At 41.3% G+C, this 25,840-nt stretch overlaps 2 protein-coding genes across 2 annotated transcripts in view; one reads left to right on the plus strand and one right to left on the minus strand.

Annotated features, from left to right (window-relative positions):
- Window positions 1–25,840, minus strand: part of hspb6 (heat shock protein family B (small) member 6) — a 138,728-nt gene that overhangs the window by 9,345 nt on the left and 103,543 nt on the right. The gene's annotated exons all lie outside the window — the stretch shown is intronic.
- kmt2bb (lysine (K)-specific methyltransferase 2Bb) lies at window positions 1,334–25,764 on the plus strand. The gene is made up of 36 exons (XM_087812952.1): window positions 1,334–1,725; window positions 4,120–4,198; window positions 4,457–8,281; window positions 8,363–8,544; window positions 10,229–10,348; window positions 10,421–10,607; window positions 10,785–11,016; window positions 11,095–11,162; window positions 11,244–11,495; window positions 11,623–11,723; window positions 12,033–12,158; window positions 12,665–12,778; window positions 12,855–13,001; window positions 13,084–13,176; window positions 13,253–13,370; window positions 13,452–13,565; window positions 13,682–13,866; window positions 13,950–14,051; window positions 14,170–14,280; window positions 14,438–14,514; window positions 14,623–14,840; window positions 14,927–15,027; window positions 15,105–15,242; window positions 15,318–15,476; window positions 15,547–15,664; window positions 15,740–15,818; window positions 15,887–16,047; window positions 16,121–16,261; window positions 17,022–19,755; window positions 20,303–20,403; window positions 20,514–20,654; window positions 21,276–21,528; window positions 21,593–21,700; window positions 22,402–22,485; window positions 22,569–22,698; window positions 23,698–25,764. The coding sequence occupies exons 1-36, from the start codon at window positions 1,396–1,398 to the stop codon at window positions 23,971–23,973; spliced, it is 11,505 nt and encodes a 3,834-aa protein (XP_087669078.1). The 5' UTR covers window positions 1,334–1,395; the 3' UTR covers window positions 23,974–25,764.

A 25,840-nucleotide genomic window follows, 5' to 3' on the forward strand; every position in this document is an offset into this window, starting at 1 on the left:
CTGCAGTTCATACAAATCCCTGCAGCGAGAATTCTGAGCTGCTCTAGTAGAAGAACTCACATTTCCCAAACCCTAAATCTCTTCTCTGGCTGCCAGTTTCTTTCACGGTCAATTTAAAAATTCTGGTTCTTACTTTCAGATCTATTCATGGTCAGACCTTCCATCAGATCCACATCCACCATGACTTTTTAAAGTATGTGTTTTAACTTTAAGTAAGTAAGTAAGTAAGGTAGTTAGGTAGGTAGAACTTTATTGATCCCTCAGGAGGTCACGTTCGGGAATTATTTTTTTTATTTCCCCAATTAGCCACAGCAATACAGCAAAAAATAATAAAAATAAAATAAGAACAAAGATAGTTTTGCCTGACTGAGAGTGGCTAGGAGTATTACTCATTATTCTAACTATGATCTAATTTGTCGTTTTCCAATAAAAAATATTGAAACTGAAAAAAGAACAAAGAGAAATAAAGAGAAAGAACAAGAAGTAAGTAAGTAAATGGACAAGTAGACAAAAACAAATAGATAAATAAAGGAATAAATAAGAAAACAAATAAATGAACCAATAAATGGACAAGTAAACAAACAAACAAATAAATAAAGGAATACATTAAAAAACAAATGAATGAACAAGTAAATGGACTAGTAAACAAAAACAAATAGATTAAACAATTTAAACAATTTCCCAAAGGAGACCTCCTGAGGGATCAATAAAGTTGTACCTTACCTTATAAATAAAAAAACAACAAATAAATGAACCAATAAATGGACAAGTAAACAAACAAACATATAAATAAAGCAATACATTAAAAAGCAAATAAAAAACAAATTAATGAACAAGTAAATGGACAAGTAAACAAAAACAAATAGATAAATAAAGAAAAAATAAAATAAATGAACCAATAAATGGACAAGTAAACAAACAAATAAATAAAGGAATAAATTAAAAATATATATATATTAATGAACAAGTACATGGACAAGTAAACAAAAACAAATAGATAAATAATCCAAAAAAATGTACCAATAAATGGACAAGTAAACAAACAAACAAATAAAGGAATAAATGAAAGAAAAAAAAAACGAATACAAAACAAATTAATGAACAAGTAACTATGTAAGTAAGTATTTAATCAATCAAAAACAAAACTCAATAAAATATATACTTATAGATACAAGATAACACTGATAACTGTGTATTGTTTTTGATTGTTTCAGCGCTTTGTGACCCTGGTCTACCAAAGTCACAAATAGTAATGACTTACTTTTACTCTCAGCCTCACTTTGGAGGGAAACTCACTTTCCCGTGGTGCATTGCGGCTCCCCCTCCCATCCCGCGCCTTCCCTCTTGTCTCCCTCGCTGGAGCTGCTGTTAGCCTTCGCTGTTGTTGTTCGAGCAATGATGGCGGCAGCGGGATGCGGATCAGCAACCGCGGCTGCCGGGGGAGGCCAAGGCGGAACCGCCGCGGCCCGAGGTCGTTTCCCCGGCCGACCCTGGTCGTCGAGAACTCGTTTGCGCTCCGAGAAGCGGTGGCAACTCGGACGCTCCGGCTTAGAAGCGGACGATGTGAGCAACGGAGGGCCCAGGCCGCCGAGCCTGGTGCTGTCGTTACACGAAGACCCGTCTCACTTGCGCCTCCTCGGGCTAGAGGCGAGCCACAAGGTCCTCGGTCAGGCGGGATATAGCTCCAGTGCGAGTGAAGAGGCGATGAGCCAACCCGAGCAAGGAGTGAGTATCTTTCTTTTATTTATTTTAACATTCTTTTATTTTTTGTGTGCGAGCGACGTGTGCGGCTGGAGCTCCGTGCAGGAGAAATGTCAACATCCCGCTGCTAGCATGTAGCATCTGGGACCACGGAGCTAGCATTACATGCTAACTGAGATTTTTGTGTGACATTTAAAGTCCCGACACAAAACACACGTCCAACGCGGACTGGTTTAACGGGCGACGTGACGTCTTAGCGACCGCCAGCTCACACTTTTAACTCGTTAACGAGTCGCTGCGATAAGTTTGTTTCACTAAAAGTTGCGAGTCGATTTGTAAACAGGGTTAAGTCATCGGGCCAGTGTGTAGCCGACACAAAGAGCGCTAGCTTGTGCACAGCAGCTAGCACTGCAACTGTTTCTGCACTTTTATCCCTCTTTATTTTTTAGTGGGAAATAACACGTCTTGTCACAATTTGGTAGTTATTGTCGCTTTCACTTTTAATGTGGCTACATTTTATTTAGTTGGTGTAAAAACTGACCGAAGCTGCTAAAATGTTTTGTCATTCATTTTTACTGTATTTTGAATTGATCATTGTGTATAACTAGAGAGAAGTGATGCTTTTGTTGACGTCGATTTGTTACTCTTTCTATTAAAAAAAGATTTGATAGTAAGCTGTGAAGTTTGCATGTACTACGTTCATTCATCCATTCGTCGTCACAGCCATGATTTTGTTTCCAAGGTAACCAATGCTAGAGTAATGCTTAATAAACAGATGGAAGTTTAATATATGCCACAAACCATTTGGTTGTAACCATTATTTGAACAAATATAGTATGGATGACACGACTGGAAGAATGTGATGGAAATGATCTAATTTGATGTATAAAAAAGAAAGAGAAATCTTGTTTAGTATCTTAAGGCTGTTGTCTATCAGTTATATTGTTTTTTGCTTCTTTTAAAATAATTTCCATATATGCCACTAAGTCATGACCCTATCAGAACCTCATTCACCTGATGTTGTGAAAGTCTGCCAAAAGGTCTCGTGTATCGCAGTTGTATGTAATATTTAGACCCGGACAAAAGATTTGAAAAAAGGAACTGAAGACAGAGTTTTGGACTCATTGATGAACAGCGTGATGTCACTGCCGTGTCTGAAAATGCTTCTTGAGGGTGATGTTAATATTCATGTAATTGTCAATATTGCTAATATAGTGATTACGAACATTTGTAAACGGGGTTAAGTCATCAAACCAATGTTGCAGACACAGCTACTACTTTTGAACTGTTTTGGCATTTTTTTCTTAATATTAGTTAGATCAATATTTTATCACAACATTGCATCTTTTGTTACATACACTTTTAGTCTAGATTTATTTATTTAGTGAAACTTCTGTGGACTGTACAGAGTTAGCTAAAGCTGCAAAATGTGTTTGCTTAAAGATTTTGTCATAATTTTTTACTTTATGTGGAATAGATGACAAGAAAGCAGTACTATTTTTGTTGAATTTGAATTGTTATTTCTTCTTTGCTTCATTGATTCGTCGTCACGTCCATGATCATGTTTTCGAACTAAACGGTGCAAATACTATACTAATGCTGAAAACACTGTTGGAAGTTAAATAGACTCTTAAATCAAGTCTTGAGTTATAACTGTTCTTTAAATCAATTTTGTATGAACGACTAAATGAATGAATTTGAAATTGACAATTAATGTTGAATATCAGGTTTTCAGGTGGTTTTTGTTATTTTCAGGCTATTGACCATTTTCTCTATTGTTTTTTGTTCTTTTAAAATCTCATCCATTTATGCCACTAAGTCATGACCTTAAAACAACCACAGTCAACTGATGTTGTGAAAGTCTGCCAACAGTCTTAAGTATTACTGTGATGTAGTGGTCAGACCCAAAGAAAAGATGAATAAATGAGAGGATGCACAGAAATGGAAATGGTAACAACGTTGCCGTGCCTGAACTTGCTTGTTAAGTTGGTGATCTTATTGAGGTGACTGTCAGATTATTCGTCCCGTAAGTAATCAACTTGGCATTACACTTGAAACAGGAAATTTTAGTAAGCAGTTTAATAACATTAAAAACGTTTCCTTTATGAACAATGATGCATTCACTAGAGTAAGGGACACATCACTGGCTCTTGTTAACTTAATAACGTCACACTTTGGGACCAGCTTCGATACACTCTGTCCTGAATTAGATTTTTGTAGCCAGTCTTAACTTCTCGCATACATTATCTTACCCTTTAAGTTTTTGTGGCAAGAGTTGGAGAAAGTAAGTAAGTAAGTAATATTTATTTATATAGCGCTTTTCGAGACCAGGGTCACAAAGCAATCTTGATATTCATGTTGGCTTGTTTATACTTTGTGAAACTGCCTTAGAGCTTACATTTTTGTTTCTATTTTCAGGGGGATTCCTTCAGAGGATTTTCAGCAGAGAGGAAAAGGTCCAAAGGATCTATTATGCCTCGACAAAACACTTCCAAAGGTATGTATCAACATCCAATGATTTAAACTTTTTAACCTCAGTTGTCAGTATCTACATTTCTTTTAACCGTAAATGACTTAATGTTTGTGCCCTGGTACCCTTTCAAAATAACTTTCTTTTTCTTCTCCCATTTAACCTAAATTGTAATATAAACGTAATAATGATATAATGCATCTCCATTGAATCCTTCTGATCAATGTCCAAGATGATGTCTATGTACGTTGGTATATTTTGATGATAAAATGTGTATGTTCTCAGGTGTTGCGGTCAACAAAAGGACGAAACAGCAGAATCAGAAGCTACAGCTTGCCACTCCAGCCGAAGAGGCAGCGATATGTACATCTGAGACTGAGAAAGATACTGATTCCATTAAGGACATTGATGCGCTACCTTTTCAAGAGGAGTCGGAACAGGATTTCAAGAAAGCATCACAGGACAAAAACACAAGTCAACAGTTGAGCAAAAGTATAGACTCACCGGCTGCACCAAGGATTACCATTAAATTGGTGGCTAAGAAGAAAATAAAAACTGTTAAAGAACCCCATCAAAAGACCACCAAGAAGTTGAGAATAACAGGAATTCAGGATCAACTTAAAACGGAGGACGTTCAGGGTGACCAGATCTCAAGTGTGCACGTTAAATTAAAAACGGAACCTCACGGAGACGTACAGGACATCGATGACAAGGGAGGGGGGAGTGTACCTGCCAGGAGGCGTGGAAGATCTGCTTCCAAAGCAACAGAGCCTGACTGCCAATCTAGCGCCAAAGTTGGGGCTAATGACCAAAAAAAGAAAGCGGGAAAGTCAAGTCAAATTGATGCCCTAAAAGAGATTGAGACGGTCGAGTCAAAAGCCACCACAAAGCAATTAAAGCACAAGCAAACTGTGACAGAGCAAAGTCCTGCCATGACTCAAAAGGTGACCCGTAGGAGAAGCAGAAACACCAGCCCTGGATCTCAAGCATTGCCAAGTGCTGCAGCAGAGTCTGCTGTTCCCAGATCAAAGCCTTTGATTTCTGCAAAATCAGTTCGGGGTAAACGTTGGTTGAGAAATGAAAACAGAAGACAAAGCAGTCGACTAAATAAGGACGCTCCAGTGCCAGAAAACAACCGTCCATTATTGACAGAGACTGATGGAGTAGCAGTGCCACAAAACAGTGTGACTTCAAATGAGGAATTGAAAGTCCCAAGTTTGAAGTTGAAAAAGATTCCCAACCCAAAGTATGATGCACAGTCCAATGGAAAGAAATCCACACGGAAGAAAAAGAGGAAAAAATTGATTTGGGCTTTAACATTAGTTAAATTAAGCCAATCACCGAATGAAAGAAGTGCTTTAAAACAAACGGAGCAGTCTGAAAATAAAGAGCTGAGCCCTGATTTGCATGATGGGAAAGAAACACGTTTGCCAAATTCAATTGAAAATTCCACACAAAAAAGTGACGACACTAAAGAAGCACCCGACAAAACAGATCCTGCTGACATGGAGCCCTCTTTACAAGTAGAAGATGAAAACAAAAGAGAAACGTCTCCTCAAGTTTCCGACAAAGTACCTCCTCTTCAAATCAAAAAAGTGTCATCTCCTCGCAAACGCAAAAGCTCAAAACCATCCTTTTTAGTTCAACAAGTTACGCCTGTGCCTGAGAAGAAAGAGGAATCCATAGATGTTGCAGGAGACGAAAAGGAGGTTACGTCGCCATGTAAGGAAGAAATTGAAGTAAAGTCACCATCTAAAAAAGAGAAAGGGGTTAAGTCACCATCTAAGGTTCCAAACACTCCACCAATCAGGATGTTGAGAAGTAGAATTCCAAGTGTTGATTTACCACAAGATGAATTGGTCAGCAGGAAGAGAAGGACGTCCAAGAAGCAGATATTAAAACCAATTGCACAAGAGGCTGAGATCTCACAAGCATCAATTGATGATTCTGCTCAGACTTTAACCGATTCTGCCCCCACTGCACTCCCCGAGACCTCCTCAGAGACAAACATTACTGAAGCCTTAGAACATCCTGCTGCAGGTTTGGAAATGATAGTTGAAGATTCCTCAATGCTGCCAACTGAAGTGATGTCAGAAAAAGAGATCAATGAAGTCAAACTGCAGGACGAAGAGGTGAAAGACATGTCTGTGCCTTCAACATCTAAACCTAAAATCGCAAGAAACGTTAAGTTAAGAAAAAAGAAGTCTGCCAAAAGGAAAAAAGTGTTACTTTCACGTAAGAAGTCTGCCAAAGTCATGGTCGAATCCACTGTTTCGGAACCTGTGCAAAGGCCAGACGAGGAAAGTGTAGTGATGGAAGCAAATCCGTCCCCACCAAGTGAGTTAAACTTGCCCGAGACGATACAAGACTCAGAACCGGTGCCAGAAAAGCAGACGCAAACCCATGAAGAGCAGATCCAGCCCATAATAGAGGAACCACTGAAAGAGCAGATTGACATCCCGACAGAGCAGGTACCTTCCCCTGAACAGACAGTTCACTCCCCAGAACAGGAAATTCACCTCCCAGAACAGACGGTTCACCCCCCAGATCAGGAAATTCATCCCCAAGAAGAACCAATTCATCCTCATCAAGAACCAATTCGTCCTCATCAAGAACCAATTCATCCCCCAGAAGAACCAATCCACCCTCAAGAAGAACAAATCCATCCTCAAGAAGAACCAATCCATCCCCCAGAAGAACTTATTCATCCCCTGGAAATGCCAATCTACTCCCCAGTCAAAGAATTCCAACACTCTGCTGAGCAGATTCTTCCCCAGGTAAAAGAGGAACCAGATATGCAATTGATTGACGACACCCAAACGTTGGGGTCCGAAAGTGATTACAATGATCCTCACGCCATGTACTCGTACAAGAAATCCCATAAAAAAGGAAGGAAAAAGCGCAAAACGTTAATTGGGCAACGTCAAAAACACAGGCATCGTAGTAGAGATGGAAAATTTGCTCCCCTTAATTCTGCATCAAGTCCGGGAGACATGGAGGAAGACTTTATAATGTCAACCCAGGAAGAAGCTACTCAACACTCAGGTCTTGTTGGAGTCAGTAAAAAGTATAAGAAGAAGGAATTGGGTATTTTATCTAAAAGGCCAAAACAACAATCTAAAATAATGTCCAAACTCCTGGAATTGGAACTCGAGCACGAAGGTTTGAAGCAAGAAGAGACGGATACATTAGTCGATGGAACAAGAGTCGCAGATGCACAGCCCGGCAAATCCAAGTTTGTCAAAAACATCAAACACTTCATCATGCCTGTCGTTACCGCCAGATCATCGCGGGTGATCAAAACTCCTCAAAGATTTATGGATGATATTGGAATGTCAGTTTTACCTCGGAGAAACTCCCCAAAGAAAGGCCTGCCTTTTGGTCTGCCTATCCGGCCGGGTAAGAAACCAGACGACGAGGATTCATCCTGGGACCGAGCGATCTCTCCCATCTTGCCCATCGATGAGGAGGAATTGTTGCGGGAGGCAGATCTGGACGTTGACATATTTTCAGCTCACGACCTGGACGATGGCACGGATTTGGCCGACAGTATCTTTTCTGATACGAAAACCGATGACGATGATATGAGCAAGAATTCCCTTCAGAACTCGGCCTTCAAGTGGACTTTGTCAGACGACTCTTGTGAGGAATTGTTTACACTGGACAAAACTCCTGAAGATAAATGTGATCTGTTTTTATCGTCACTCGATAAACCAACCGAACGCTTGTCTACTGACTTTCTTGATACTCACAAGAAGAAAACTTCCCCCCAGGTAAACCGATCAACTCGCATTCATTTCTATCAAAATTTGAAGTCCCAGCAAGCAGGACTCCTTAAAAGCAAAATCCAAACGGAAAAGGAAAACGCCAGCAAACCTCTCCAAGCTCCGGTTGATCTGGCCGAAGGACTTGATGATGAAGTGATGAGCATTAGTCTCAGACACCGAAACTCGAGTGCAGAGAAAAATAAATCAAAGCTGAAAATAGAAGACCTTAACACTCCTGGAGTTGTTAGAAAAGTCTCTGTGTCTGTTCGCAATACAACCCCCAAGTCCCTCACAATTGATGATAAAGACAGCATCAAGGAAAAAGACATTCAGCATGCCTCAGGTAAACGAGTCTGGATTTTTAAAAAAAAATGTAATCGTTTTCTGAGATGGTTGGCTTATTAATGTATTTTTATATTCGCAGGAGAGCTTAAGTCAAAGAAGAAGACGAGTTCTGAAGACGCTGATTGTGCAGAAGCGACTGAGAAGGGAGTCGCACAAAGATTGCGTCTTACGGGTGCAAACAAAAGAATGTTGAATCTGCTCAGGAAAGCCAAGGTGCAGCTCATGAAAATTGACCAGCAGAAACAGCTCAAGTCGTCTGGGGTAAGGAATGGCTCATTATGGGAAACTCTTATTTTTAAATGCTGTTGCTAGTAGGGCCGTGTATTAGCAAGAATCTAGTTGCGACAGGGTCAACAATATGATATATTTTGTGATAGTGTAGTAACAAGGATATATATGTGTAGTATTGTCGAGTCCTTGACTCTGGTGTTGTGATAGTGTAGTAACAAGGATATATGTGTAGTATTATCGAGTACTTGACTCTGGTGTTGTGATACTGTATTAACAAGTATATATGTGTAGTATTGTCGAGTACTTGACTCTGGTGTTGTGATAGTGTAGTAACAAGTATATATGTGTAGTATTGTCGAGTACTTGACTCTGGTGTTGTGATAGTGTAGTAACAAGGATATATGTGTAGTATTGTCGAGTACTTGACTCTGGTGTTGTGATAGTGTAGTAACAAGTATATATGTGTAGTATTGTCGAGTACTTGACTCTGGTGTTGTGATAGTGTAGTAACAAGTATATATGTGTAGTATTATCGAGTACTTGACTCTGGTGTTGTGATACTGTATTAACAAGTATATATGTGTAGTATTGTCGAGTACTTGACTCTGGTGTTGTGATAGTGTAGTAACAAGTATATATGTGTAGTATTGTCCAGTACTTGACTCTGGTGTTGTGATAGTGTAGTAACAAGTATATATGTGTAGTATTGTGGAGTACTTGACTCTGGTGTTGTGATAGTGTAGTAACAAGGATATATGTGTAGTATTGTCGAGTACTTGACTCTGGTGTTGTGATAGTGTAGTAACAAGTATATATGTGTAGTATTGTCCAGTACTTGACTCTGGTGTTGTGATAGTGTAGTAACAAGGATATATGTGTAGTATTGTCCAGTACTTGACTCTGGTGTTGTGATAGTGTAGTAACAAGTATATATGTGTAGTATTGTCCAGTACTTGACTCTGGTGTTGTGATAGTGTAGTAACAAGTATATATGTGTAGTATTGGCCAGTACTTGACTCTGGTGTTGTAGTATTTACAGACCACATGACTTGATGAAGTCGTAACTGCTTTCATTTGTTTTGAAACCAAAAAGCTATTGAATGATAAACAATAAAATACGGATTAAAAAATAAAGTAAGATTTCGATACAGTATCGTGAAAATAATATTGCTTTCTATCGTTTTATTGTTGTTTTCTCACACCAGTAGTTACTAGTGTTGTAAATGTGTCATAAGCCAGAAATAAACTATTCTAAATTAATAAAATTATCCGGTGTATTACATGTAAAACCTTAAATAATTAAATTTGACATTCGTTGTATTTGTTGAGTCGCAGAATTGTCTCTGTCAGAATTTAAGGTCCAAATGTTTTTCTTCCCCTGTATTTAATAATGAATGCAGGCTTAAATTGAAGAGTGTACAAGGATCAAGTTGAGGTCAGGGAGAAAGGCTTTGCAAAACAGAAGGGAAGAGAAGGAAGGCACTGAAGATGAATGTAGGAAAGGAGGAGGAAACAAGTCGTGCAGACGGCATTTATGGAAGGACAGTCAGAAAGTGTACAAAAAAGTGATTGGGAAGACAGCAGAGCAGCTATTTAACAACCCTGAGTGAGGTAAAAATGATCCACACACTCCAAATATATACAGCACAGTGCTTTATTTATTGTACGGCTTGATGTTAAGCTACGTCGTCATAATGTCTTTTTGCCTTCTCAGTTGTTGTCTGGTCCCAGTTTGGCCCGATCAAGAGACACAACCTCAAAGAAGCAGAAGAAGAACCGCAGAAAGATGCCAGGTTCTGAAGTGGTTATCAAAACGGAACCACCTCAGGGACAAGTAAGTTTCCCGACAAATGGCACCTTATTCATTGCAAGAATGTTTCAAGACCAACTTTTCCATCGTGTCCAGCCGCAGGTACTCTCTCCGCTGTGCCAGGAGTTCCGTCAGGCAGGAGGTCCGAGAATAAAGCACGTTTGTCGCGCCGCGTCAGTGGTGCTCGGGCAGCCCCGAGCTTTGGTTCCGGATGACATTCCCAGGCTCAGTGCCTTGCCTCTTCACGAAAGATCCGGAATATCCCCTTCTGCTGTCTCGAAAGGTACGTGGTTGCTTGATCTGTCAGGGTTTGTTTTAAAATCACCAGCATGTCGGTAATGATGTTTGCATCAAGACATTTGAGTTAGCAATCGATTGTATAACTTGAATTTAATACTGTAATAATAATAATAATAATAATGATAATTAATAAATAAAGCTTTATTATTTTCACTCGTAGACATCGGCTCTCCCTCGGAGTCCGACAGCCCTGAGCAGTCTGACCAAAAGGTCACAAAGGTGAAGAAGTCATCCAGCTTTGCCAAGAGAAAAGGACTCGGGCCATTTGGGTATCGCTCTCGGAGGTGCGGCACATGCAAAGGATGCAACCACGAGGACGACTGCGGAAGGTGCATCAACTGCCTCGACAAACCCAAGTTCGGAGGTCCAAATACTAAACGGCAATGCTGCGTGTAAGTCAACAATTTCATTGTAATTAAGAAGATGATGTTGGAGCAAAAAAATAATTATTTTGACTTTTCAACTGTAAGGTATAAGAGATGTGATCAAATCGAGGAAAGAAAAGCTCGGCGGCTCAGCGGAAGGACAGCCCCCAAAGGTATCGGAAAAGATGATCCCATTTCACCTTTTAAATGTTTTATTAGTTTTCAACTGACAATTTCCTTCCATCCCGCGTTAGGATCCTCGAAACGACGGCGGTCTTCTCTCAGCGGTGGGTATTCAAGTAACGACGAAGGCCTGGACGGTGGCGCAGACTCTCCTTCAGGACTTCAAGGCGACAGCGATAGTCCCTCGGTGCGGAAGCAGCCAAAGCGGGTCGTGAAACCACGCGTATACTTTGACCTCGTAGACTATGAATCGGATCTCGATGAGAAAACTTTCTCGAGCTCTGCCTCGCCAGCACGGAGGAAGGGATCCCGCGGCAACGAAGGTACGCGTCACAAACCTCATTGATTATGAGAAAGTCACTGTATACGATGCTAAGAAACTCTTCCTGCTAGTTTAGAAAAATTGCTTTCATAAAATTTACCAGGAATTCTGCATTTCCTTCCTTAAAGACTTTGTACCTCTGGATGGATTCTTGGGAGATATTTCTGATGAAGAAGTCAAGCAGAGAAAATCACAGAAACTATCATCTGGTCGCAGGAAAACCGAAAAGGTCAGTCATTGCTGTAAATTCTCTTTTTGACAAGTGGTGTAATGAGAAGAGTTCGTGTCACTCAGACCTAACAGTTTCTACTCTAGTTTCTACTAGTGCAGTTCCTATTTTAATTGTTGTATTGTGGCACCCAAACATCAATACTTTCATTTTTAGCAAAGACAATCCATTGCAACACCTAGCAACAAAGCTATTTTTACATTAAACGCCTCAGTTTAATGGTGATTGGTCCTTTAAACGTGTGTATTCACCTGCACCAACCGCCTTTAAAGGTGCTGCATAGTGAAGCTTGTTTTTTTTTTCTTGCAGGGTCTTTCATCACAGAGTGTACTGGAGCAGACTCCTCCCAGTGTCCTCACTGCTTTAGCTCATGGATTTGAGCAAAGAGCGGTTCAACCTTCTAAACCCAAACACAAGATCAGGGTTGACTTCAAGGTAGGTCACCTATAGATCTCACATGTAGTCATGGGTCTCGAACTTTCGGTCCGCTATTTTTGTTCAACATCAGACGGTGAAGGAATTAAGTAAGATTGTCACATCAAATGTTATCATATATATATATATATATATATATATATATATACCTGTATATATCCAGAATTCACAGTGAAAATCAACTTAATAAACCTCACCTCATAAACCTTTAAAATAATTTACCTTTGGTGACCCCCTGGCCAGTTGAGTTTGAGACCCCAGACTTTAATGGATATTTTTAATTTTATTTGGCATTTAATAGTGTTAGAAGACATTTAAGTCCTTGTGTATCTTTTATAGCTTACTGCTTTATATTTTGCCTGTCTTACAAGAAGCTTTATTGATCCCTTTGGGAAAATGTATTGGGGAAATTGGGAAGAAAGAACTTTGTTTTTCCATATTTAGGTTTCATAAACTTGAACAACGTGATTAAATCCTGATATAATTCTTCTTTTTCTCACTTTCAGGAGGATTGCACGCCCGAGAATGTTTGGAATATGGGTGGTTTAAGTATATTGACCTCTGCAGGGGTCATGCCCTCTTATGTCTGCTTCCTCTGTGCCAGCAAAGGACAACACGAGGTGACTGCTTTTTCATTCATTGATGGTGATGCTATTTTTTGTAAAACTAAGTTTAAATCGTTGGTTTTTTTTGCAGATGATACACTGCCAAGTATGCTGCGAACCTTTTCATTTGTTTTGTCTTGAGCCAATGGACCGTCCATCAGATGAAAACAAGGAGAACTGGTGCTGTCGACACTGCAAATTCTGCCACGTGTGTGGAAGCAAAACCAGGCAGGCCAAGGTACTGACTTAGTTTTTCACTAAGAAAAGGAATTTTCACCCGTGTGATCATTTTCTAATTGAATGTTTTTTCCCCACCTCAGCCTCTGTTGGAGTGTGAACGATGCCATAACTGTTATCATGCTTCCTGTCTCGGAGCCAACTATCCCAAACATAATAAGAAGAGAAAAGCATGGGTAAGTGAACTCATTTAAGATGTTGTTTTTTTTGCTGATATTCATATGCAGGGACCTAAACGTTGCTTCTCTGCAGGTTTGTATGACTTGCATCCGGTGTAAAAGCTGCAGTGTCACACCAGGGAAAAGTGGAGACACTGACTGGAACCACGACAAAGGGCTTTGTCCAGATTGTTCAAAACTCTATGAACAGGGTTTGTAATTATAAGATAATTTATCACATCACTTATCTCATATCTGATGTTGGATAATAATATTTTTATTTGGCTTGTCAGGTAACTACTGTCCAATCTGCTTCAAGTGCTATGAGGACAATGATTATGATAGTCAAATGATGCAATGTGGAACTTGCAACCACTGGGTACACGCCAAGTGTGAGGATCTCACAGGTAACGTCACAGAAATCTGTTCTACTAACTTTTATTTTCTCCATCTTCTTTGTTGTTTTGGGCGATTTGTTTTTACGACACTTTTACTAAAAGGAAGTATTTGATTGAAATTGCAGATGAACTGTACGAGATCTTGTCCAGCCTGCCAGAGAGTGTGGTGTACTCGTGCCGGCCTTGCAGCGTGACGCGGCCCAGTGCCTGGAGAGAGCTTCTCTACATAGAACTCAGGTCAGGGGTGGAGAAGGTGCTGGCATGCCTGCTTTCCTCGACTCTAACCCAACACCTCGTGACCTGCTCACAGGTGAGACAAAAAAGAAACTCATTTTTTTTGATACGTTTCATTCCTGAGCAACATAATGGATTCGTCTCTATATTCTGCTTCAGTGTGAGAAGACGGTGGATTCAGACAGTGGGATCGAAGGGCATCCGGCCTGCGACCTCCGAGCTGTGGGCAAGAAGTTTGATAAAGGTCTTTACACGACGCTGGTGAGTCAACAACATCTGATTTAACTTTCCTTATTGCTTTCTTTATGCTTTTCTTTTTTTTTAACTGAAACATTATTTAAGTGGAAATATGATCTTTATGGTTTGCTTATGTTTACAGAAAATGTTCCATGAAGATGTGGTTCAGTTGGTGAGGAAAAGGCTGGAGCAGGAAGAACATCTGCCTGAAGAGCAAAGACCAACCGCCCTTGCTAGGTCTTACTATTTAAAGGTACGTCATTATTAAGAGATTGAATGATATTAAAGAGAGATCTTTTTTTACATTTTCATTAATGTTTTTTTAAACTGAATGCTAGACTCAGTTTGTAATGACGTTATTGCATCTAATTATTAAGAGTTGCTAATCTTTTTATTTATTTATTTTCAAGCTCTTGGAGGAGGTGTTCAATTGGTTTAATAGCCAAGATCTGAAGGTGTGGAGCTGTTGTACCAAAGACTTGCCTGCGTGAGTACTGGAATCGCTTGTAAAGACGGATTCATTTTATACGTCGTCAGATGAACCATCTTCAGATGTCATTTGATTTTAACTGGATTCTCGGTTCATCTTGATCAGGGGAATTATTTCCAAAGCTGTAATTCCGCCAACAACCGAGCATGTGTATGCTCAGTGGCGGCAGAGGGAGGAGCTTACGGGCCAATCTCAGGGGGACCTGACGGATCATCATGAGCAAAGTTTTGACGAAAAGAAAGAAGACGTCCTTTGTCCGATTAATGACAACACGACCTTGAACCATTTTAAGAACAGCAGGTCCATTGGGGTCAACTTAAAAGGTAATTAATTTCCTTGTGTCATTGTGTGTTTAATCTTCTGAGCTACACTTAGCAGTTCCTTTATTCTTTTTTTTAAAACCCTGCAGGGAAAAGAGGTCGACTGTCTAAGGCAGATTTGGACACTGGATGGTCTAAAGATGCTCGACAGTGCTCTTTGTGCCAAAAACATGGAGACCTCAAGCCCAACGTGAGTTGGCTTTGTGTGAAATACTATTTGTATACAATTGGATTCAGTGCTCATGCAGGGTGCAATTTGTGTTGTAGGAGGCTGGTCGTTTACTGTACCTTGGCCAGAACGAGTGGGCACATGTCAACTGCTGCCTGTGGTCGGCGGAGGTCTTGGAGGAAGATAATGGCTCTTTAGTACACGTTCACAGTGCTGTTGCGAGAGGACGTCTGATGGTTTGTTGTTTATCTTTCTCCATCAATGAACGTGTTCTCTAATAACGTGTGTCTCTTTGAATCTCAACTCCACAGCGGTGTGAGCGGTGCAACAAAACGGGGGCGACTGTCGGCTGCTGCCTCGGCTCTTGTCAGAGCAACTACCACTTCATGTGTGCCAGATCCCGTCACTGTGTGTTCCAGGACGACAAGAAAGTCTATTGCCATAAACACAGACACCTTATCAGTGGCTCGGTGAGTCTCTCAGTGATAATGTGTTAATATTTTTTGGATTCTTTCTTATTCAGTTTTTCCTTCTGTTTAGGTGATAAGTGGCCAAGAATTTGAAGTGAAGCGAAGAGTGTATGTGGATTTTGAGGGGATCAGCTTGCGTAGAAAGTTCTTAACTGGGATAGAACCCGAGTTGATTAACGTTATGATTGGTGAGTGTCTTTTACTTACGGTCTTTCTGGTGTTCAATTTGAAATCTTTTGCTGATGGTGATGTTTACGCCTCAGGTTCGCTCCAGATTGAGAAACTGGGCGTGCTGTCAGAACTGTCGACAAGCAAGGGAAAACTGTTCCCTGTGGGCTTCCAGTGAGTTTTAACAAACATTTGACTAAGTTGATGGTGGAGCCGTCTTAACGCTTATCGTCCCATTTCAGGTGTTCTCGCTGGTTCTGGAGCACAACTAATCCCCAGCGCCCGTGCAAATACACCTGCAGAGTCCGAGAAGTGCGACCTTTGCTTCCTGAGAATTCTGTTGAGGAACTGCTGGACCAAGGAAAGAATCGGACCATTGCCCACAATCCTTGTCCCCCACCAGGTCTGTGTTTCCTCGACTGCCCTACATTTAGTCGTCAGAGTTGTATTTTTAATTTCACTTCGTCCATCATCAGAGCCTAAAATGCTGAAGGCCGATACGATGGAGTCACAACCTCAACCCGAAGACGTTTGCTCCACTAAATTAGAACCCGGAGCAAAACCTAAGGTCCCCCGAAGACCAGCTGGAGGATTGTCGCGGCCGCTGCCATCTCCTGGTACGTTTTGAATGCATACTTGGGGTGTCTACGCGTGTTAACTGTTATACAGATAACGAATCATAACAGTTTAGAAAATACAATAACCGTTTAAATGTTATTTATGCGTTAATTTCTCACAAATACAGTATATACATGCGTTACAAGGTGCTGTTGACCATTGTTGTGTTTTAGTAGTTTGATTTGGGACCCTGATGGGAGACTATTAAGTATCAAAAGTTTATATACAGCAATGACTCGCAAAATTTTAGAAATATTTTTAAAAGGTTAGACAACAATTTGATTCTCTCATAAATGTCTATTGTTCTTATGCAGGGTTTACAGAATAAACCCTTGGCAGCCTTGTGGTATTACTTAGCAAGTAGTGGTGTGGCTTAGTAATTTACCAACCTTAAGATAGATTTTTGAGTGCTGTGTATCGCATACAATCAAGAGTTCAGTAAGTGCAGCTATAATTGATAAATAAGGCTTTTGAGGTGCACAGTTGATTTTTGAGAAAGTGAAAGAAATTGAAATGCCCCTTGCAGTCAGAAGTAATGGAATTTATCTCTTATGTGGCTATAATTTAAAATGTTTTGTGTTTGATAGCTACTGGATGATGTTTGAATGGAAACAGAACGCTCTAGTGGTTATACAGCGCAACTGTGTGTTACTGGTTACGTAAAATGCATGTTTAAAAGAAATTGCAAATGTTGACATTCCTATCAACGACCTGTTTAAGTTTCTTCTAATTTCCTCACCTATATTTTTGTTTCTTCAGGCCTGATCAAGTCCAAGCCTCACCACATTCTCACAATAAGTGATTTTGAGGAAACCCAAAGGCACCGGCGCAGCAACTCACACATGCAGACCACAGGCCACCGCAGCAGCATGCCTTCCTCTCCTCTTAGCCCATTGGCTGGACCAATTACCCTGCGCTCAGGAAAGACTTCTCTTCCAAATGCCCCCCACTTCCCCGCTGTTGTCACAGACACTGTGATAACTTCTTCCTTGACTCGTTCAGCTGTCGCCCGAAGTGCGTCATCATCCAGATGCCCCGGAAATGCCCGTTGTACGTCGCCTTTCTTCCCCCAGTCTTCATGGCAAGAGGGCGCGGGACCGTTTCCTTCTCAGAATCTGTCTCTGTCTCTGCCACGAGCTCGTTTGTCATTCGATCTCAGTCAGTCGGATTCCGTTGAGGTTCCTCACAACTTCTTAGCGTCACCGGAGCCTGAGGACGTCTCTCCGGCAAACGGTACTTCCCCTCAGGGAGACCTGGACGAACAGAAGGAGGAGGACGAATTCTCCTATGGTTCCTTTCACAAAGAAGGCCTGGGTCTCGGCACAGAGATGAGAACGGAGATGGAGATAGAAGAGACGCTGCTGACCGAAGATGTGGCAATCAACTGTGGGGGGCAAATAGTGGTCGAAGGCGACGGTCAGGAAGAGTTCTGGGGACGAGCCCAAGACGGTCACAAGAAGAAAACTCTTGTCGCTAACCTGCCTCGATCTGCTGCATCAAGCAGGGACGACTTGGGAAATAGCTCCTCTGAAGATGACATGGACCACTATTTTGACTTTTCACGGACAATAGTCAGCTGCTCTGGATCTAAAGACCGCTCCAAGTCCCCAGCCTCCCCGTCCCACAGGAATATGGCTCAGCTGGATGGTGTCGACGATGGTTCAGATAGCGATGCGAGCACATCCACGAGCGACGACGCTCAGAAAAGTGGTTCATCCGAGACTCGGATAAATAATAATCCGGAAGCAACAGAAACTCCTCAGAGCTCAAGAGAACTTGCTGAATCGTCATCATTTCCCTCTTCAACTGTTGCTGGCAATCCAGTGGATAAATCCTTTGAGCCCAAGGTCGACAAGGAACATTCACAGACTGTTGGATTATCTTCATTAACAGAGGAAAAAGCAAACACATCTTTTGTAAATCTGGATACAGTGCTTCCTACCCAAGAACAGAAATCAATCACAAACGTGCCTGAGACATCAAATTGTGTCGATCTTCTCCAGAGTCTAGGTTCTGGACTTCTGCTTGAAAGATGCGACCACACTACAGTGATTCCCGGAGCCTGTGCACCACCGAGCCTGGACTCTGTGGTGGTTGCACCCTCTTCAGCAGATCCTAGTGATGGATGTCTTCAGACCACCAAAATTATTGCTTCCAATGTGCAGAACCCTGGGAAGGTGAATTCATGTCCACCTGCTAATACAACCCTTCAGCCAGTAGCATCTTCGTCAACCCCAGTGGTTGGCCTGGTTGGCGACGCTACGCAGACGCTCCTCAATGCTGTTCCTCAAAACGATCCAGGGTCAAACGTGCAGCCAGTACCGTGTGCAACTGTCACTCTACCCTTTTTCTCTGCTCAAACGCAGCCTTTGGTTTCATCTGCAGTCACCATCGTGTCTTCATCCGCCTCAACATCCGCCTCACCTGCCCCTCTCTCGGTCCAGGCCCCCTCGGCCCCCCTCATTTTGAACGGCTACAGCTCCTCGTCCATTCACAAAGACGCCGCCTCTGGTCACACCATCTCCATCAACTTCACTGCGCCCAGGCCAGTTCTGGAGCCGCAACAGCCGGTCGTCCACCCAGCACTGCCGGGCCACGCTATTCTCACGGTGAAGGAGGTCGGAGGGCCAAACGTGGATCCCACCCCGCACGTTCTGTTGGTGAATCGCCTCGGCCAGATCTTCGTGAAGAACCCGGAGAGTAACACGTTTCAGCTGCCGACTCCCAACTCCCCCTCGTATAACTGTGTGACTCAAATCGCCAGTCTGCTGCAGAGCAACGCACTGTCGGCCACGCTGGCGGCGGCGGGGACCTTCTCCGCTCCGGCCACCGGGGTCAACATGACGACATCTGCCTCTCCAGCCGTCACCCCTGCATTTCAGAGTCCATCCGCGATCACGCAGCTGCTCACCAACACCAGCAATGCCGCCGCAGCCGCGGCCAACGCCAAGAATGCGAGAAAACCCCTCAAAACGCCAAAAGATGAAAACGCTCCAGATGTTAAAAAGCCAAAGAAAAAGAAAGAATCGTCAAAGAAGTCCAAATCATCAAAGGCTGTCGTTCAACCCGTGCAGTCAACGGATGCCATGAGTCCTGCTGAAAGTGCTCAAGCTATCATCAACCAAGCAATGGCGAGTAACTACACCCCCAAGTGGACCGGACTACAATCCCTCAGCCCCTCATCCGTCGTTCTTCCTCCTGGCCTGTTGGTTGATTCCGAGTCGTCCACGAAATCCCAGACGCCAACTCCCGCTCAGATGTCCCGGCCCCGCACTCACGTGAGGATGAAGAGGGTCTCCTCCCTTTCAGACCGCATCGTCACCAAAAAGTCAAAGGTGGACTTCGTCCCAGAAGAACCCCCGATCGTGGAGGAGGAGCGGCGCAGCGTCTCGAGCCGGGCTTCTGGAGTTCGCATCAAAACTCCAACTGTGAAAGGAATTTTGAACCTGGACGAGTTGAAGGAGGAACATTTCAGCGACACAGCAAGTATAGGGTGAGCGGTTGTTTTTCTTACTATATTTTAATGTTTTGTTTACTTTTGATCACAGTATGTACTTTCATTGTGAATCTGGCGGTACGATACGTATCACGATACAGCGGCAATATATTGTGATATATTGAGATACTGTAGTTACAAGGATATATTAGTAGTATTGTCGAGTACTTGACTCTGGTGTTGCAGAGTCACTGTATCCTCTTGTTCTCAGTCATTGCCAGGATCTCGCAGGAATTCAATGTTACTTGTGCGTGTTCAATGTTACGTAATGACTGCTGCCATCTAGTGGCAGGTGGTTTAATTTAAACACAAAAATGTAAATAATAATTTTGTTATAAATGTATTATTATATCCAATAATTATTCATAATAATTGTAAACAATACATAACATAAAAGAACGATGATAAAAATAAGATGATTTGAAAGCCCTGTAATAATATATATTATTTTAATATCGCTACAGGTCTGTAAAATATCGATGTGGTATTGTGAATGAAAATATCGCAATATTAACGTGTACTTATTTCATATAATTTTCTCCAGGTCGGAGCCTATTGACTTCGTGACCGTCGGCGAGCAAGGAAAGCAACAAGGTTGGGAACAAATTGGACACAACATGTTGACTGACTGGAAGAAATACTCTGGTGGGTTTTCAACTTCTTTGACATATTTCAAAACTAATATTTCTAAGAGCATGACGTTCATTTCCTTTTATTTGTATAATGATATTAATCTTTTTTTTTTTTCATTTTAGGCGCAGCGTCGGCTTCTGATGATGAACCGTCGCCGTCCGATGAGGAGCAGCAAGAGGGGGAGCGTTCAAAGGATCTACCTCACCTGCGCTTCGAGATAACGAGCGAAGATGGTTTCAGCACCGAGGCAGATACTATTGAAGGTAAGCGCAAATATGTATACCGTATTTTCTGAACTATAAGTGTCTCCGGAGTACAAGTCGCTCCAGCCATAAAATGTATAATAAAGAAGGAAGAAACATATATAAGTCGCACTGGAGTATAAGTCGCATTTTTGGGGGAAATTGATTTGATAAAATCCAACACCAAGAACAGACGTCATCTTGAAAGACAATTTAAAATAAAACTGAGAACGTGCCTGGTATGTTAACATAACATATTGTGAGTTATTCAGAGAACTATAGCATAAATAACATGCTAAGAAGTTTACCAAACCATCCGTGTAACTACAAATAACTCAAATCCAATGAAATCTTCATCCTCGTTGTCACTAAAAAAACAACTCCGCTATCTCCAGAGGTAGAAGATGTGGCGCTTCCTCTTCTACGTCGAAATTATCAACAAAGGCCTATAGCGCCCTCTTGCGGTTTAAATGATATACTGGTAATAATGTGTTAATAATTTCACACATAAGTCGCTCCAGAGTATAAGTCGCACCCCCCGACAAACTATGAAACAAAAAAAAATGCGACTTATAGTCCGGAAAATACGGTTGTAAGTTGTTTGTTTTATATAGAATTGTTAAACCTCGTTTCTTTCTTCAGTCGCCTGGAAAGCCGTCATCGATGGAGTTCAAGAGGCGAGGGCGATATCGAAGCTGAAGCCGTTGACCTTTCAGAGACTGACGGGCGCCCGCATGCTGGGCCTGGTCCACGACGCCCTGATCTTCCTGCTGGAGCAGCTGGAGGGAGCCAATCGCTGCCAGCGTCACGCCTTCCGCTTCTTCAAACAGTTCAGTCAGGAGGAGGATCTGCCGGTGAACCCGACCGGGTGCGCTCGCTCCGAGCTCTACCTCAGGTGCGAGAGCGAGGATTCGTTGGCGTTTCCACGAGCACGTCGTTAATCACTCGTTTCTCAACAGGAAATCCACCTTTGACATCTTCAACTTCCTGGCGTCTCAGCATCGGCAGCTTCCTGACATCGGACCCTACGACGACGAAGAGGATGAAGTTCTGCTGAAGTCAACTCGGTACTTTTGTTTATTTCTTAATGCTTTTTCCAAATGTAATCAACCATTATTTTAGAAATCATTGTAAACTTTACAGCTGATATAATGTTCGGTTAATTATTCAAGTACATCATTGCCATCAGAAGCAGCCCTTTAGTCTTTTTACTTTTCTATTTTAAATTATTAAATTAAATAGTTTTGTTATTGTAAGCTAGATTTGTATTAATTAATTTATTAATCTAACTTAATAATTTGTACATTTAAATGTCTTGTTTTATTATTTAATAATTATATCAAAAGGTTTTGAATATTATATATTTTTTACATAGTTTCATATACTATTCCAATATTAAAAAAAATACATTTTCTAACCTCCGAACATATAACTATAAAAATGTTGGTATTATTTTTCAACCAGACGATTAAGCGAGTTCGGAGCTACTTGTTCAATTTTGCAGCCAATCATGAGACAAAGAGACGATCACATGACTCTTTGATATAGAAATTAATTAAACAAATTGTATTTTTTAAAAATGAAATGAAATGCTTTAAAAACGATAATCTTTCAATATAAAATCTAAAAAGTCTACTTTTCAAATGTTGACTTCAACTCTACACTATTCTAATGTATCGGATATTTCTCCAAAGGATCAATAAACGAACGTCTATCTATAGTAACTTGTCAAACGTTGCTGATTATTGATCGACTTCCTTCCTTTCAGACGAGCCACGAGTCTGGAGCTGCCGATGGCCATGAGGTTCCGTCATCTGGAGAAGACGTCCAAAGAAGCTGTCGGCGTGTACAGGTTAGCTCTTGACCGAGACGCCGTGAGAATGGTTGTCATGGCGACGTCATCCTAACACCGTCCGTGTGCTTCGTCTCTTGCAGGTCCGCCATCCACGGCCGCGGCCTCTTCTGCAAACGTCACATCGAAGCTGGAGAGATGGTGATCGAATACGCCGGCATCGTCATTCGCTCCGTCCTCACTGACAAGAGGGAGAAGTACTACGATGGGAAGGTTGGTCTCGATTGTTTATCAAAAATGAAAATCCTTTATTGTCATTTTAGGCTTTACCGATCGATCAATATGAACACTTTTTGACGTCTGACAGATATACGCCTGATATGATGCTTTCAATGATGTCAGGATTTTTACTGTGCGTTCAAGAGAGTTTGATATTGTATAATTAAACGTGAAACACTATAACTGAACAATAATAATAATAAAAATCAAAGAACACACAGAAAACACAGGGCTTTCTTACATTTGCATGATTTGTGAAGAAAAAACATGGCGTTTATGGAATATAATGAAAATTCTATTTTGTGTGTTAAGATAAGATAAGATTATTAATCCCACAGTGGGGAGAGGACATGGTCAGTTCACTGTTGTCTGAACATTTTCTTTTTCAGCTTTATGTTTTAGTTAACACTTCCATGTTATTTATTTTGTTTGTTATTTACCAAATTTAAAGTGCTGTTAATGTTGTTTGTACAGTTTTTGTGTTTGAATTCATAACACAAACCCATGAAAAAAACACCTTTTTTTAATTATATTTTGAGTGTTTTCGTTGCTAGTAAATTAAGAAATCGGTATCGTCCTGTTGAGACTGAAAATGTTTTTGAGAAAAAAAGTTGCCAATCAGAATCGGCCACAAAACTGAAAAAATATTTTGACTCTTTTTAAGATATTTTGTGTGAAATAAACTATGAAGGGATTTCGTCTTAGCTACGGAGGATATAAAGACCGCTGCCATCTAGTGGCCGGAAGTGTAATTGCAACCTGAACATGTATTTCCATCATTATTGTAAATAAATTGACAAAGATATTTTATTTTTTACATACTTTTTAAAAATATAATCCATATTATGGCTTTAAAAACATATTTAACTGTATTAAAAACCATTATATTGATGTGAAAGGGAAAAATAATATATATTTTCACGTGTATCATTCTCTTCTAATACACCTACAAACGATCCATTTCCTCACCGCGGCGTCTCTTCTGTCCGACAGGGCATCGGCTGCTACATGTTCCGCATCGACGACTTCGACGTGGTGGACGCCACCATGCACGGCAACGCCGCCCGGTTCATCAACCACTCGTGCGAACCCAACTGCTACTCGCGCGTCATCAACGTGGAGGGCCGCAAGCACATCGTCATCTTCGCCCTGAGGAAGATCTACCGCGGCGAGGAGCTCACCTACGACTACAAGTTCCCCATCGAGGACGCCAGCAACAAGCTGAACTGCAACTGTGGGGCGCGCCGCTGTCGGAGGTTCCTCAACTAGAGAAGGTTCCTTCCAGAAACCCCATGAATCCTAAGCCGGCACTGGATGGAGCCGCGATGGGCACGGCAGGGAAAAGGGCCACTTACTCTACCGTGGTGACGGCCAGTCAAGAGGTCCTGTGTGTCATGAACCTTCGTGAGAAGCAACACTTTCTTTACGCGTGGAGCCTTATCTGATCCTGATCCCCGTTTCTTTTTCTCTCCCCGGACAAGGACTGTCTGCCTTTAAACTCGTTTTAAATCATGTTTGCATCATCCATCTTCTCTTGAGCCATACTTTCATCCAAACCTTTTGTTCAACTTTTATGTTGTGGGTTTTTTTTTTTTTAGACAAACATTTTCCTTCTTAACGGACGGACGAACGTGGTGCTAACCTCTCTTGTTAGCTGTGGGCTCGCCCCGCTAGGACCCTTCATCTTAAGTGGATCTGCTTCCACAACGTTGTCCTGCTTGACCCTGGATTATGTTCCTCTCATAACTTCATCGAACGCATCTTTAAGCATCGATGCAGAGTATGTAGCAAAGTCACCCAAACGAGTCTTGGTTTTTAACGTGTCCACTTTTATTTGTCACCAAGATTTATGGCAATAATTCCCCACAATTGAATCAACAGATCTATTGTCACTCGAACTGCTACATTTTATTCCCTGAATCTTGACGTGCACTGGTTTAAAGCATTGCCACTGAGTGTGTGTGTGTGTGTGTGTGTTTGTGTGTCGCTCCTACACCATTTTTAAAGTGCTCAGACTGTAGTCTGCATTAGACCTGGCAAGAAAAAAAAAATCCACACACGGCACCTTAAAATAATGTTTAAGTTGATGTACAGTGTTGTCATTGTTGAGGTCTTATAAGAATCACACTGTTCAAATTTGAAGCTATATTTATTCTATTTTTTTGTTTTGGATTCTACTTTTAAAGAAAAAAGGTTGTGTGTGTAAATGGTGGTGGAGTGAATTTGGACGTCTCCCTCGGTTGTCTTTTGTTTTTTCCGTTTACAATCGATGTCCTTCTGTTTCACTATTGTACTTGAATATTCATTTTCGGGGGAGTTTTGTAGTGCATTTAAGCCTCTATGACACACGTTGTTTCCCAGACGTTTTAAATATATGACTATATATATTTTATGTTGTCGTGGTAGATGACAGTCAGTAGAATCTGGCGCAGGAGTAAAAGTGAGTGAGCTCATCTTGATTTGTCTCCCCCCCCCCCCTAGATTACGACGCTTTTTTAGACTGATCATAGTATTTCCATTTCTTTGCATGTCCAATCATCGTGCCCGGAAAATAACGCGTTTCAATCATACTGGCAAAAACACAGAGCAGAGTTACTCGCAACTCCAAGGATTCTACCTCAGCTGTTTTGGGGGAAACTGATGCAAACGGAGGTTGATAATTTAAGCGTTTTGGTTTTAATGTTGTGCAAAGATCGTGAGTTTCCGTGTCTTTTTTGTATCGTTTTACGTTGACGAAGAATGCAAAGCATTAGTCAAAACCTAAACTTATCAAAAACCATCTTTCCCAGAGTTTGTTCGAAAAGATATGTACACATCTATAAATACAAAAAAAAAAAGTATATATATAATTATATAGTAGGGTTATTTTAAAAATAAATGTAAAAGTCAAAAATAAGAAAATATGTGATCTTTAAATGACGTCTTTGTTACTATGTACAAATAAACCCTGAGTTTGTAAATATTTGTATACTTATTTCTAAACCTGTTTAATTTTTCTATGCACTTTTTTTATTTATAATGTTATTTGCTTAATAAAGATGTTCAGATGTTTCAACACAATCTCTCCTGGTGTTCTGTGCAGGTTTGACGCTAGGGGGCGCTAAAACGCCGGTTGGTTTTGTCGTGGCATTGACAA

This window comes from Callionymus lyra, chromosome 17 (assembly GCF_982586985.1).
Source record: "Callionymus lyra chromosome 17, fCalLyr1.hap1.1, whole genome shotgun sequence".
Taxonomy (NCBI): Eukaryota; Metazoa; Chordata; class Actinopteri; order Syngnathiformes; family Callionymidae; genus Callionymus; species Callionymus lyra.